Here is a 14,039-nt window from a genome sequence, read left to right as displayed (position 1 = left end):
GGCATCGTTCATCTTTTTTATTTGAATTTCTTTACTAAAATGTTGATCTGGTTAAATCAGGTATAAACACACCGCTGACCTCTTGTCAGATGGCTTACGCAAAGCGATCTCAGTCGTTGTCTTTATAAATCATCTGTTTCAGAGCTTAAAGGATTTTAATTGTAATTTTCATTACAAAACAATGCCTTTTTCTCTCTACAAATAAAGTCTAAGTTAGACTGCATGTTGGCGATCTTTTTATACTAGAACATAATGTTACTCAATACATAGTCTTTTAAGTGCATCTGCTTGGAATGTTGTGAGTTCCATTAGTGGATACTGTAATAAAAAAAAAATCAAGCATTGTATCAGGAGTCATTTCAAGCTAAAAAAAGGGGGGATCAGTGAGGGTATTTACTGAAGTAATTTGACAGTAATTTTATGGACAACTGTTGTGAGCTACTGGAATCTATTCATCTTATTGGCTGAAAGCAAAGAGTTTAATATTTTCAAATTTGACCATAAATGGGAATAAGCCAGCATGGTGCCTGTAAAACTTCACTGCCTGGGATATTGAGATGGTTCTCTGCTTGATTTACCATGTGCCACAAATCTTAGTGATTGATTATAAGACACCTAAATGATTCCATTGACGATATAATCAATTGGGAAATATCAACAGTAGGCCTATAATGAATCTCTAAGCTTTGTGTGCAGGGCCCAGATGCGAACTTGGTTTTGTGTGAATGTAATGTGAATGTAATCTATAACTGCATAATATTCTACATAGCATAAACACTGAATGTCGATGCCTCAAAATTTCTGGAGTTTGATATAATTTCAACCGGCGTATGAAGATGGATGTCTGTTCAGCATGTGAGTTTGTTACAAATAATCTGCATGTGTTCATCATTCCATCCCATTCCATTTCATACATTCAGGTAGTAATGAAGAGCTCTGTGTTAATCAATTCATATCGGGAGAAACACAGATTGATACAGACGGCAGTGGTCCCATCATGCCTCTATCAGTACGCTGTACTATTGAAGGTAATGTTCATTATCACACCCCCCCCTCCCCCACCCCTTCTTGGTCTGCCTGTGTCTCCACAACCTCTTTTCTCTTATTTCTTTCCAGTTTTCAAAGTTTGTAATCACCACTCTTTCCTTGTTTATAGTTTCTTAAACTCTTCCTTTGGGGTTATTTTCCATTTTATGTACTATAGTTTATCATTCATAATCCTACAATGATTGATTGTATGGTCATATAGCACAAGTACCATATACATGTATGTGAGTATTATGACATTACTATCCTGTAAGCTGGCTAGTTTTATGTGATATATTAATGTATTTCAGTCCTTACTATTTATTACAACTTGAAATAATCCATCTTATTTTTGTTTCATTTATTTTTCAAGTTTTCTTCAAATTATATATCTGTTAAACACAAAAGTGAGAATATAAGCTCCTACACTTAACAATATTGATAATTAACCTTATGTAATAGAGAGGGTGATCAATTTTATCTTATTTGTTGTATATTTAGTTAAGTACTTATAGTACCTTATCGAAATTTGTGATTTTTCATTTGTTTGTTTTGTATTCTACAATTTGAATGTTTCATTGTGCATTTTACTCTTTAATTTTCTCACTTTCTCCAGCTGATGGTGAGAAATGTTTTATATTTACTTTAGAGTTGATTGCATTTTGCCTATCTTGGCATTATTTATTTATTTATTTTTTGGCTTCTATTCGGAGATAATGTAACATTTCTCAGCAAACTTTTTCTTATTGCTTGGTAATGACTGCTCACACATGGTGAAACAACTCACCTTTATAAGATGTCTAAAGCTGGAAGTTGCATGGACAAAATCATGACATCATGATAATTTCATTATGATGTTACTTGATGAATTGTGATGTCATGAAATGTTTGCACTGCTAATGTCACATGCACCATTCACTTTATATTAAAGTGTGATGTTGATGAGCTTTGTTTCGCCTCATGTGAAAGAATCCTAACAGTAATATGATCATCTTATTCAATCTCAACCTGACATCCTTTTTCTCATGAAGAACTTGGAACTTGGCCCTCTAACACAAAGCTATCAATTCATGTGTGCAATCAAAGGTACAAATCAAATGTATGATCAATAGCCAAGTTTTATAAATACAGAGGTCTTTATTTTTTACATCTCCGTATTGTTTTTAATATGTAGTATTTGATAGATTGATTTTTTCTAGGCATCTTATGAATATAACTTTGATCAGAATATGTCTATGAATTTGAATTTGATCGATGATCATTTAAAAATAGTCGTATTAAAGTAATACATTAGTAATTGTTGATTTTTATGACTATGACTCCCTAATCCTTGATAATAGATAAAATCCAATTTACTGTAAAGAAAGTAAGTTATTCATAGCCCAACCATTTGTTGTTTAAGAAGAATATTGGAAAAAAATTTAGGGTGGTAATTAAATCAAATGCAGGTTTTTTTTCAGGACTAATGCATGAAGTTAGTCCACACGTCTATGGAATGCTAAGTTTTATCCTACCCAACAAGTATTGATAACAATGAAAATCATTGAAATTAATCATATTAATCAAATAAATAAAATTGATTTTTGTCAGGGGAGCCACTTCAGCTACTTTCAGCAATCTTTTAATTCATATTACATCATGAGAATTAACGCTCGTGATTAATGTTAAACACTTGTAAATTTACCTATCATATCATTTTCATACAATTATCTGGGTAAAAGAAAATCTAAATATGAAGTCAAATATGTCTCAGCAGTAGCAGACAAACTTGTACATAAGGAAAAGGAGACTGAAAGTGCAGCTTTTGTACCATTGCCTACGTACCTTTCAAAATGTGCTTTTGCATGGTTTGGTGCAAATACGCATAGTCCAACTGGTGAACTTAGTACTGCTATTATGAATATAATGCAATCTGGAATATGCTGCTCAGCGATTTTACTTTTTGCTTTCAATATTTCTTTCATTTTAATGGATAAATGTAAAGAGAGTTGATTGTTCGTTCTTGCGGACATTCATATTTTCGCTAACTTCCAAGGCATTGCACAACTCAAATGGCTGACATTCATATTCATGCAATGGTATGATATTTCACATTGGGAGAAGAGAGATGCTCTATTCAATGCAGCTATGCCTCGTTGAATAGAGCATCTCTCTACTTATTCATTCATGAACTAACTACAACTACATGCCATATTCTGTTACATCATTTCACCTTTTAAGTACATATGGGTTGTCAGGATTGGATTTTTTAGAATTTTCATCTGCACCTCATTATTTATTCAGTGTGCAAACAGTATACTCAAAATCCTGATGTATTTTATAGGATATTTATTATTCAATGTATTTATATATAATGATCTGAGCCCCCGTCTAATAAAGAATGTGATTGGTCCAATCAACCACAACTATGGAAAGCCAGCAACGTCAACATCTATAGTGCATGTTTGTTCAAAATATTTTCTTGGTATGATGTATATTCACATATTCATCGTTTTCTTGACAATTCAGTGTGCTTATGTTTGTTCACAAAGTAGACCTACATTGTGCAAGTTTGCTGTAGAAAAAATTATGACATTGATGGATTTCCATATAATTGAGGTTAATTCCATCAACCATAACTTATTGTAAGACAGGGCCCTGAAGTCTTCATAATGTTGCCATTCATGGAAATTTCACACTTCCACTAGCTGAATATCACCTTTTAAAAAAAAATTATATTTCAAATGTTCTCTGTATGCATTCTCAGGCGAGATTCTCAAGTAGTCTGCTCTACTTTTCATAGAATTTTGGCATATATGGTCTGAAAAAATTGATGAATTGTGATTATGGGGGGGGGGTTCAAATTTAGTATTTTGTTGAAAAGGATTATGAACAAATATCAGCTCATCACAGTAATTTTCTTGGGTCAAGAAAAGTGCTTTCTTTGAATATGTATTTCAATCATTGAATTTTTGAATTTACTCTGAGTTTATCATATATGATTCAGATGAATAAGAGTTATTGCTTCCAAATTACTGTTTCAATGTCATTCTCAGTGATTGTCTGTCAGTAAAATAAGCCTTCTATGTCATCAATGTTTAAATGGGCAGGTACCAATGGGTTTATGTAAAATTATTAATATCATATGATGAATGTCATACAGATGTTGGTTCTGGTGTGTATTACAAATGGACTGAGATCAGTCACAACATGGACAAGGAAGAAAGGATAGAAATACCAAACGGATTTGAAGCTGCTGGATCTTTCATGCAGAAGATAGAATATGATGCTACTATGGAACAGATTGAGCATTTAATTGAACAGTCAGAGGAATGTGAACAGTTTCTCAGTTACCAGTGCACAAATGCAAAGTTGCTCAATTCGCCAAGTAAGTTGAAGTTTCTTCATATTTTTGGTGAAGATTTCCATGTGAAGTATAAATTGCATATTATTATTATTAGGACATTCAAAACTTACACAAATAGGTAAATAGTGACAATTTTTATCATTTTTTCCTTGGATTATTGTATGTGGATATATAAATTTTATTCTAATATCATTATTAATAATAAAAAAAAATTATTTAGCACTTCCCTAGTATGTATTTTTCATTAGAGGCCATCAAAACCTATGATTTTAATGTAATTATTTTATCAGAATGTCAGTAGATGACCTCCTGGGAAAACAATATTTGAATTGATCCATTGATGGGATCTGTTTGTCTTTTGTATAATATATAGATGGATCTCCATATGGTTGGTGGGTTAATAGATATGATCAGAAGATGGAGAGCTGGGGTGGTGCACCTGCTGGAACAGGGAGGGTAAGTACCCCTCCCTTAAACATCACTCTATCCCCTATAACCTCTTGGTATAATTAAGAGTTGGTTGATTTCCACTTCATCTGAGTCCTCGTTGTCTTTGAACAATTTGTCTTTTTTTTTAATTTCCACCATTTCACATCGAGTAATAGCCAGTTTGGCTAACCACATTTTGTCAGATGTAATTAGGCTGCTTTTAACTTTAGCCAATAAAGAAGAAGTGTCATTACAGAGGTGCACAACTGTTCCTTTTTTGGTATTTGATACTGTTGTTATGAAGTACCTGTATTGCAGATCTGAAAATACTTTTTCCCAAAATCATTTTATTCACACTTTAAATTTTTTTCACAAATCAAAATTAAAAATATTTTAATTGAATTATGAGGTTGGTATTTCCGTAATTAAAGTAAATAGTAATAAGATTGAGTAAAAAACATCCCAAGCACGTATGTTCACGGCCTCAAATCAGTGGAGCGCGCCATTGAAAGGTCTTCTCGCTTAGCCGTATTGTTAGAGACGTTCGTGAGCATCCCTTTTTTCACTCTCTAAAATGTCGTCTGCGACATTAAAATCATAAAAACAGTGGAATCGTTAAATTTTAGTGAGGCTATGAATGTTTATCATTTACGTTAACTATCAGTTTACCAACATATACCAAATTTACAAGCACTGTGTGGGTAGACTTCGAATTATCAGTCATTTCGATGCAATCCCAAAATTGATGAAAATATAACAGAAATTTGATATAACATTGAAAAATCCTTATTTTCGAATCCCCTTAAATTTTCATTTTCTTTAAAAGCATCTTAGTACATTTTTTAGAATTTTTCATAAATGATAACGGCAGTGGATTTTGTGCTCCAGTTTTTTTAAGGAAAAGACAGGCATTTGAAATCAGGTAATTTTTTTTTATATTTTCAAAAGAAAATAGTTAGATTCGAACAACTTACTAATAGTTCTCCAAAAGAAGGGTTATATTCTATTTTTGTGTGTAAATGATACATGACGCTAAATTTTACGAGTATATCAATGCATGGGGGATAACCTTTTCCACAATGAGTTTCGTAATTGAGAGAAAAATCCAGTTATTTCCTAGCACGCGAGCCGCAGAATGATAAATTTTAGCGTGCGCACACTGGCTGATCGCTGTGTCTGCGGGGACGGATATCTAGTCCCATACTGGTGTAAGGTCATATTTTCTACGTACCTTTTCCTTGTAATGATCACTTTGCACTTTAATGCTTAATTTTGTCACTTAATCTGTGAAAATTGATGGCTAAACGATTTTCGAAAATGCTCGGAATAAACCTGACACATGAATGATTTCATTTTCGAGAATTATTATTTCTTTCCTGAATTACTAAAAGGCAAATTTAAGTCAAGATTGCATTATGTAACATACTCACATTGGACTGTATACATAGCGCATATGTGTGCATGGGGTGTCTATAATCATCTAAATTGTAATGTAAATATAATCATATTGTAAGCAAAAATCATGATGGGTGTCATAGCAGGGGCGGATCCAGCTTTTTATAAAGGGGGGTTGGGGTGGTATGCGAGGGAGCGAAGCGACCGAGTCCAAGCGAGCGGACCGAGCGAGGGGAGAGGGTGTGGGAGGGGGGTGTCCCCCCCCTCCCACAGGAGAGAAATTTTTTGAAAATCTGTGTGTGAAAATGGCGTTTTCTTGCATCTAAACGTCCACTATTTTTTGTATAGAGGTTAAATGAATACATGGGCAATTCCACAGGTTGGTGGACATGAGCTTAAAAATTCAAATTCAATATTTTCTTGAATTTTTTTATACTTTAAGTCCTTCATACATGATAGTTTCAGGAACAAGAAATAAAAAGTTTATTTTCATATGTATACTTTGGAAAAAAATGGTCAAAAGTTGTGTCTTCCATTAAGTACCAAAATACAAGAAAAATAGTGAAAAATGAAATATGCCTTATTACCATTTTATTGTTGCAACAACATACCACTTTATATATTTCTGAGGTTTAGAAGAGTCAAATTACTTAAAATACACAACCGCTTTTCAAGTAAATTTGTAGTACTCATTCAAAAATAAATATTGCAACCTGCTCAGGTGATGTAACGTGAGTAACCGAAAAAACTCACTTTGTTTTCTGAGAGAAAAATTCTTCACAGTTAATTGGTGGGATTTTAAATTCTCTTCCTTCAAACAATCTTTGACACAGTGATGACGATCAAAATCATTAAAAAGTACAATTTTTTTATAAAATTGATGAAGAAAAACTGTAACGTGAGTAACTTTGTAACGTGAGTAACCATCATGTAATGTGAGTAACCAGTAAAAATTATTCAGTTTGGTAACATTTTCTGTGGGATGTCAAGTTTTAAGTCTCATGGTGAGTTGTGAAGTTATTTTTGATTAATTAAAAGCAAAATGAGGGTACATCTCTTTGATGCGACTCTTTGTTCATCAAAATATCAGTGGTCATACAATCACACAAAAAAATTGAATATTAGTAGAAGTATTCACAATGCAAGAGTGCATTAGTAAGACTTGGTTTTTATTAACCTTAGAGTATTTGAACAACACATTGAATGCCCTTACCTGTAACCCTATCTAGGCCGGGGTATTTTTGGAGTTGATATGGCACGGGGGGTGGGGGATAGGGGGGGGCTCCCAGGCCCCCTTGAGATCTCGGCCATTGGCCGCACGATCACGCCGAAAATTTGCATGCAGGTTGTCTTGGACATAATCTACAATACTATACAGTAATTTATTTCATGCAAATTGGTATTAAGCAATTATGCTAATTAATGCATAATTAGTAAGCGAAATCATACTTTTCCCTCCTACTCCCTAATAAAGCTCCAATTGTTCCAATTTTTGGTATAAAATCTCTTTTAGATGTTCCTAGCAATGAATTTTACACACATTATTGAATTTGTAATGACATGTGTGTTGTTAACCATACATAGACAAAATGTAACGTGAGTAACCGTAACATGAGTAACCATATTATCTGCACCCCAAGTAAAAACCATGTGTTCTTTATTTTTTTAATTATATACAAAGTTTGTCTCCCTAATACACTTCTTTGAAATGGATATTATCAACTTTCATAAAAGCCTTGTATGAGGAGACTTTTCACTTATGTTGACTTTTAATTCTATGCATGTCCAAATCATGTAACGTGAGTAAGTGACACATTCCAAAGATTTGCCAGGAGCATAATAGAATTTCCCAAGTTTTGTTTTTATACGAAGGATAGTCAGACTGTGTACTTTGTTGTGATAAGGAGATGTTTAGTTCCTATCAATAATAATGGAGTTACAGCTCCAAGTATGAGTCAAGGTGTCTCCAAATGTAACGTGAGTAACCGTGGAATAGCCCACATAGAAATAGAATAAAATTAAATTAAAAAATGGTCCGCGGATTTTTTTTTTTCGGGGGGGGGGTTGCAACCCCCCCCCCCCCCCCCTCCTCTAGATCCGCTTCTGCATAGTCTGAGTTTTCTTTGTGTAAAAGAAACAAAATACTGCATGTATGTCATTGTATGCAATGCATGGCAATTTCAATCAGTTTATATTTTTCTTTTGTTTAGTCAGCGTTTAGTCTTCAATGTACATAATTGGTTTTTTCAAGCGGTGTTAATACCAAAGAGCTCGATTCCGGCACTTCGACTAAAATTGGATATGATACAAACTATTTATTTACTGCAGCCAACGAGTTCCTGACACAATTTACTTCTTTGAATATAAACTACATTATGAATATCACCGGAACGGTTTTAAGATAAAAAAAGAATTACCTTTTTTTCGCAAATGAATATACTTTACTACAGTTGTAGCTGTAAAATTACTTTGTCTTAATCCTTTCCTCTTATATATTAAGTCGCGCATCATAATTGCAAAAGTGTTTTTAATGTCCAGTTTTCAAGCCATAATACTAAAAGATTTTCACGGGCTCAGTAGGCTTATTACATTAATAGATAAGATGTCAATTTAATGATTACTATGTCATTTTTAAAAATGGAATATTGACAAGTTCTATTTCGCGCTTTGGAAGAGAAATATGAACATAGTCATCATTTTCATTTGATGACATAATGTTCTAAGGATGTCCGGGTGCTATATGTCAAAGCTCAAAGGAATATATTGAAACATATCAGCTTATTTCAAACTGTGATCCATATCCACCTATAACAATTTTCCCACAAAGTGCTTGAAATACAGAGCCTAAATTGTCCCTTTTACAGATCGGAATATCAAATATTTTAATCCCTTTTTGATAAGATAAATTGTCTGTTCGCGCTTCGCGCTGGCGGTAATTATTTAGTTGGTGGATACACATTGAGGATCACAAACATTGCCCAGAATATTTAAATTTTAGGACAAATACTTGGAAAAAAAGCTCGCTCTTTGGTGGTACCCTTAAATATTTTTGTTGAATTTTTAACTCAATATATTGCTTTGACCGCCACCCCCTTCACACACGATTTATATATCCCCGTCTACTAACAGCTCTTTATGGAGGGGGGGGACATTTTTTTTTAATTGCAGCTCGATACTTTTATATTGCTCTCACCCCCCCCCCTCCCCCCCCCCCCCGATCAGATGATAACGCCACTTGACATACGTGATTTCAATTGCCATATGCCCCAAGATCCACTGACTATTCATCTAGCTTACACATTAAAAAAAAACGGAGAGTTGTCAAACTCAACAGAAATATACAAAGAAATAACAACAAAATGACATACTATAGAAAGAAAGAATAAAAAAAATTGAGAACTTGGTAGAATAGAATGTTGAAATTTTTTACCCCCACCCCCACACCCGATCTATTACGTATTAGACAATGATATGAAATTAGGCTGATCTGCCTTTATTTGTGCACGATATTCTGAACTAAAGTCTTGATATGACCATTGACATATGGGTTATAAATTTTCATAGTTTGATCACACCATATCCATTTTAAATTCCTGGAAATTCCAGCAACAATACATGTTGTCATGGGTACGACACACATTTTCTTTATTAAAAAGTATCACGACACCAACGTTGAAACTGTGCAAAGGCCTTTAATGGCGAACTCCACTGGGTTGATACATAACCTATGGGTGATGAACATACGTGCAAGTGGTCTGTAGACTTCCTAGCAATCAGTCCAATAAGCAAGGAAGAGAAAATGAAACATGGTCCATAAGACTGAATAAGGATAACCCATCTAGAAATTTAAGCAAGCTGTTTAGACCAATCATGGATAAGCATTGTAAATATGCCAAATCATAACATTCCACTGTATAGTGGACAGAGATCTGTCTTCTCTGATATGTTTTGAGATAATTCCAGTTTCACATGCCACTTCATCTGTTTCCATATATCCAAAATCATCTCTTATGATAATGATTGAAGGGACTAAATTGCTAATAGAAATTATTGCTTGTATATTACAAGAGGTTAATATCCCTGTTTAATGTTTAGTTATGTGTAAGATAATCGCTAAAATTACCCACCTGGCAACATACAGAAAAGGCGATTGCAGAATCTTAGCTTGCCTGTGACTTCCTTGTGACAAAGAAAAAAAAAAAAAAAACCTCCAAAGCATTTTTGAGGCATTGCCAAAACTGGACAATTAAATCCACCTCTTTTTTGTTATTCACATTTCTCATCTCAGTGTGCATGTGGTATTGGCATGGTATGTGCACCTGATAATTCCAAATACTGTAACTGCGATGCTGCATCTACAAACAACGGTGTTGATGAGGGCAAACTTACTGAGAAGAAGTATCTACCTGTAACACAGCTAAGGTTTGGTGATACTGGTGATTCAGGATCATCTGCTTCATACAAGCTTGGAAAGCTTAGATGTCGAGGAGATGGTGAGTCTGCTCAATCTCTAGAATTGACCCTGGTTCTCACGATGAAGGGTATTCCTGTCTTTAAACATTTATCTACCCTCCCCCCCAAAAAAAAATAAATAAATAAAATAAAAATAAATCAGTAAAAATGAAATAAATAAATCTTTCAATTTTTTTTTAAACAAAATTTGTCCTTTGATAAATAATGCATATCAAGGAATTGCCATGATATCACAGCATAATTAAATTTCAAGAGTGACTTTAGAAACTGTTAACTATGTGTATGTGAGCTTTGAAGAGGTTGATGGCTATAAACCACATTGAAATTTGTTGTTTAGGACTTATTATGTGATTTTCCTGAAATGAATTCATTAGGAAATTATCCTTCAGATTGTTAATTTCCTGATTACTAACACAATTTTTCTTATCCTACAGTGAGTCTCACCAATGTTGTAAGCTTTGTCAAACGAGAGGCTCATCTAGCTGCCCACATGATGACCACCCCACAGGGTGCCTTAGACATTGCCTTTGACTTCAAGACAACAGTAGATCCATCAGATCCCAATGATCCAGCCACTGCTGCAGTCTTTGTTGCAGCTGATGCAGAGAAAGAAGGGCTAATTGAGGTGAGTCATACATACCTTGGGGAAGCCACTCAACTATAGTACACTAGGGCTGCACAATATTTTATTGAAATATTATTACATTGAAACTTCAATGGATGGATGGACAAATTGGGCTCATGATATATTGCCTCTGTTTTTTTGATGCATTACAGACAAGACATCCACCATGCTATAAACCCACCAATTACCTTGATTACCCCAATCCCACTTACCGTGGTCATTTTGAAAGGGTAGTGAAATTCCATTCCTAACCAATATGTATTTCCCATCTCCACATGCTTTATTTGTGAGTTTTAGTAAAGAGGTATGTCTGACAGTTAATGTTTGGGGCTAGGTTTTTTTGTTTGACATACATACATAAAAGAGTGATCATTGCCAGAGTCATGGAATCTTGACAATGAAAGCCATTGGTTTTCATTGATGGTCAAGTTGCTTGCTTAGATGGTCATTGGTATACCCAACATATTTTCTTTGTGTTTTGTACTTTTGTTATGTTACTGCAATTACAATTATGAATGCTTGTAAGTAGGCAAGTATGGAACTAGACTATCAACATAGTTGTAAGTTTTCTCTGACTGACTCGGTAATCAGGATTGATACGTTGCCAGGGACTATTGTTTGTACTGTAATGAAATCATGTCATAACGAGATAAATGATAGCATAAAATCTTGATATTGAAAATTGACATTTCACATTAGAGTACCAATCCATCAACTTTGCTGTGAAATCCTAGTCACTGTCTTATTGGGCCAATGTTATACCTATTAAACTCTCACTATACATTTTTTTCATTGACCAATTTCTGAATTTCTGTTTGTCATTTCAGGTCAAGTTGATAAATGCACGCACTGTGCAGCTCCAATTTGATTATGGTGCAGACATGATGACAATCAGTGTGACAGTACCCGACCCACTCAATGATGATGATTGGCATTCTATTGAAGCAAACTTTGATCGCAAGGAGGTGTGGCTTAGGGTAGACAGAGAACCAGTGGAGAAGATGATCTTAGAACGCCCAGAGCTTATACTGGAGCTCACTGGCCCAGTCTATATAGGTACATAATCTCATCTCTAAACCTCCCCCCCCCCCCCTCTCTGATTGTTTTAGTGCTTATCCCCCATGACTTAACACTTACAACCAGACCCCTTATTCTCAAATTCAACATTTTCATATTTCTGTCCCAGAGGAAGTATGAATTTATTGAAAATAACTTCCATGAAAACATCAGGAAAGTAGACTAATACATAATTCTTGGTTAAGTTTTATTTTTTTGTAAATATATGTTGCAGATTTCATTTTGCTCTTTATATTGATTCAGGATATTATACATGCATTACTGACTTTACTGTAGTAATTCAAAACTTGATTTGAAATGATGGATTATTGGTTCAAACTCTCTCTTCAAACACAGGTTCTTCAACGGTCCAATCAGATGGCTACGTAGGTTGTATGCGTAAGATGAGGATAAACGGCCACCTGGTTGACATGGCAACCATGGCCGAGACTGCTAAAGATGTTCATGAAGGCTGTGTTGGTCAATGTTCAACAGAACCATGCCTGAATGGAGGTACATGTATGGAGAAATACGACACTGTAGAGTGTCAATGTGACGATACAGCTTTTGGCGGTACCTACTGTTCTGTGGGTAAGTTTGAACAAAAAATATTTTATTTCAAGCCTGAAATTTTATTGATATATCATAAAAAATGTAGGGATAACCAACTGTCAACCAAAAAGAAAAAGAAAAGAAAAGAATGAAGAGAATACAGAAAACAATGAAATAGAATGAATTGTTGCCTGTCTGTCTTGAGTATGAAAGGTGTAATATACATAGTGCATGTTTGGGCTAGAATTGCATGTCAGGCAAACCACAACAATGAGCTTTAAAATTTTATCCAAGAGTGCCAATGATCAATAATGAAAAGGATACATGTGAGTGAATTTTTATTATCATATATTGTGCATAGACAAAAATCAAAAGAAAATTCTCAGATAACAAACTTTCAATAGGAAGAGAGCCATATGAATGCCAAGAGAATTAAAGAAAGACAGACATAAACCAAAGATTGGAGATTGTCTGCTAGACTTGAGATTTAATTTGATAGAAATACAGATAGACATGTTTTCAGAACAGGGACTTGTAACGTACACAATTTAGGGACAGTGATTTTCCGTTTCAAAAAATCGCCTTTTCCGTTTCAGAAAATCTCAAATTCCGTTTCAGCATGTCAGAAAACGGAAATTCCGTTTCCCCCATAGACTTTGTACACACGGAAAAGTGGCATTTCCGTTTCCACATTGAATAGCAAAATTACACGTACACTCGCACTGGTCAAAATTGTATCTGCTACTGTACAAACAACACAATAGAATCCATCCTAATCGCATCTATGCGGGTGTATATAAAATTTTTACAAAGAGATTTAGCATGCATACATCCTCACCTTTCACATTATTGTCATTATTTCACGGTGAAATGATGTTTCATCGATAATTTTGGGGGTTTTTGGGGGTTTTTTGACATCGTTATCATCAGTCAACGGCATTTGCAGATCCGCCATCTTGGATTTTAAGACCACGATATCGTGCTATTACATCTTCAAATGTAGAGGGCAGCAACACACGACCGTGTAGTTGGAATGATATGATATGTGTACAGTGCAGTGAAGCTCAACCCGGCCGGCCGCGCCGGGTATGGGCGCGGGGGTACAATCGAGTGTGCCAATATCGAGTGCAGTCACGA

General features: G+C 34.6%; 1 protein-coding gene across 2 annotated transcripts in view; it reads left to right on the top strand.

Moving 5' to 3' along the window:
• Window positions 1-14,039, top strand: part of LOC121410654 (neurexin-4-like) — a 60,988-nt gene that overhangs the window by 37,287 nt on the left and 9,662 nt on the right. Inside the window, exons 12-19 of one of the 2 annotated variants that reach the window (XM_041602883.1) lie at window positions 921-1,028; window positions 1,643-1,648; window positions 4,169-4,393; window positions 4,746-4,828; window positions 10,485-10,689; window positions 11,104-11,294; window positions 12,122-12,350; window positions 12,708-12,941. In XM_041602883.1, the coding sequence (XP_041458817.1) occupies window positions 921-1,028; window positions 1,643-1,648; window positions 4,169-4,393; window positions 4,746-4,828; window positions 10,485-10,689; window positions 11,104-11,294; window positions 12,122-12,350; window positions 12,708-12,941 (1,281 nt within the window). The remainder of the gene's footprint in view (window positions 1-920; window positions 1,029-1,642; window positions 1,649-4,168; window positions 4,394-4,745; window positions 4,829-10,484; window positions 10,690-11,103; window positions 11,295-12,121; window positions 12,351-12,707; window positions 12,942-14,039) is intronic. The other variant, XM_041602884.1, reaches the window with a different exon arrangement.

The sequence above is a fragment of the Lytechinus variegatus genome, chromosome 3 (genome assembly GCF_018143015.1).
Source record: "Lytechinus variegatus isolate NC3 chromosome 3, Lvar_3.0, whole genome shotgun sequence".
In the NCBI taxonomy this organism is placed as follows: Eukaryota; Metazoa; Echinodermata; class Echinoidea; order Temnopleuroida; family Toxopneustidae; genus Lytechinus; species Lytechinus variegatus.
Note: the sequence above shows the minus strand (reverse complement) of the source record. Positions and strands in the feature narration are given on the sequence as shown.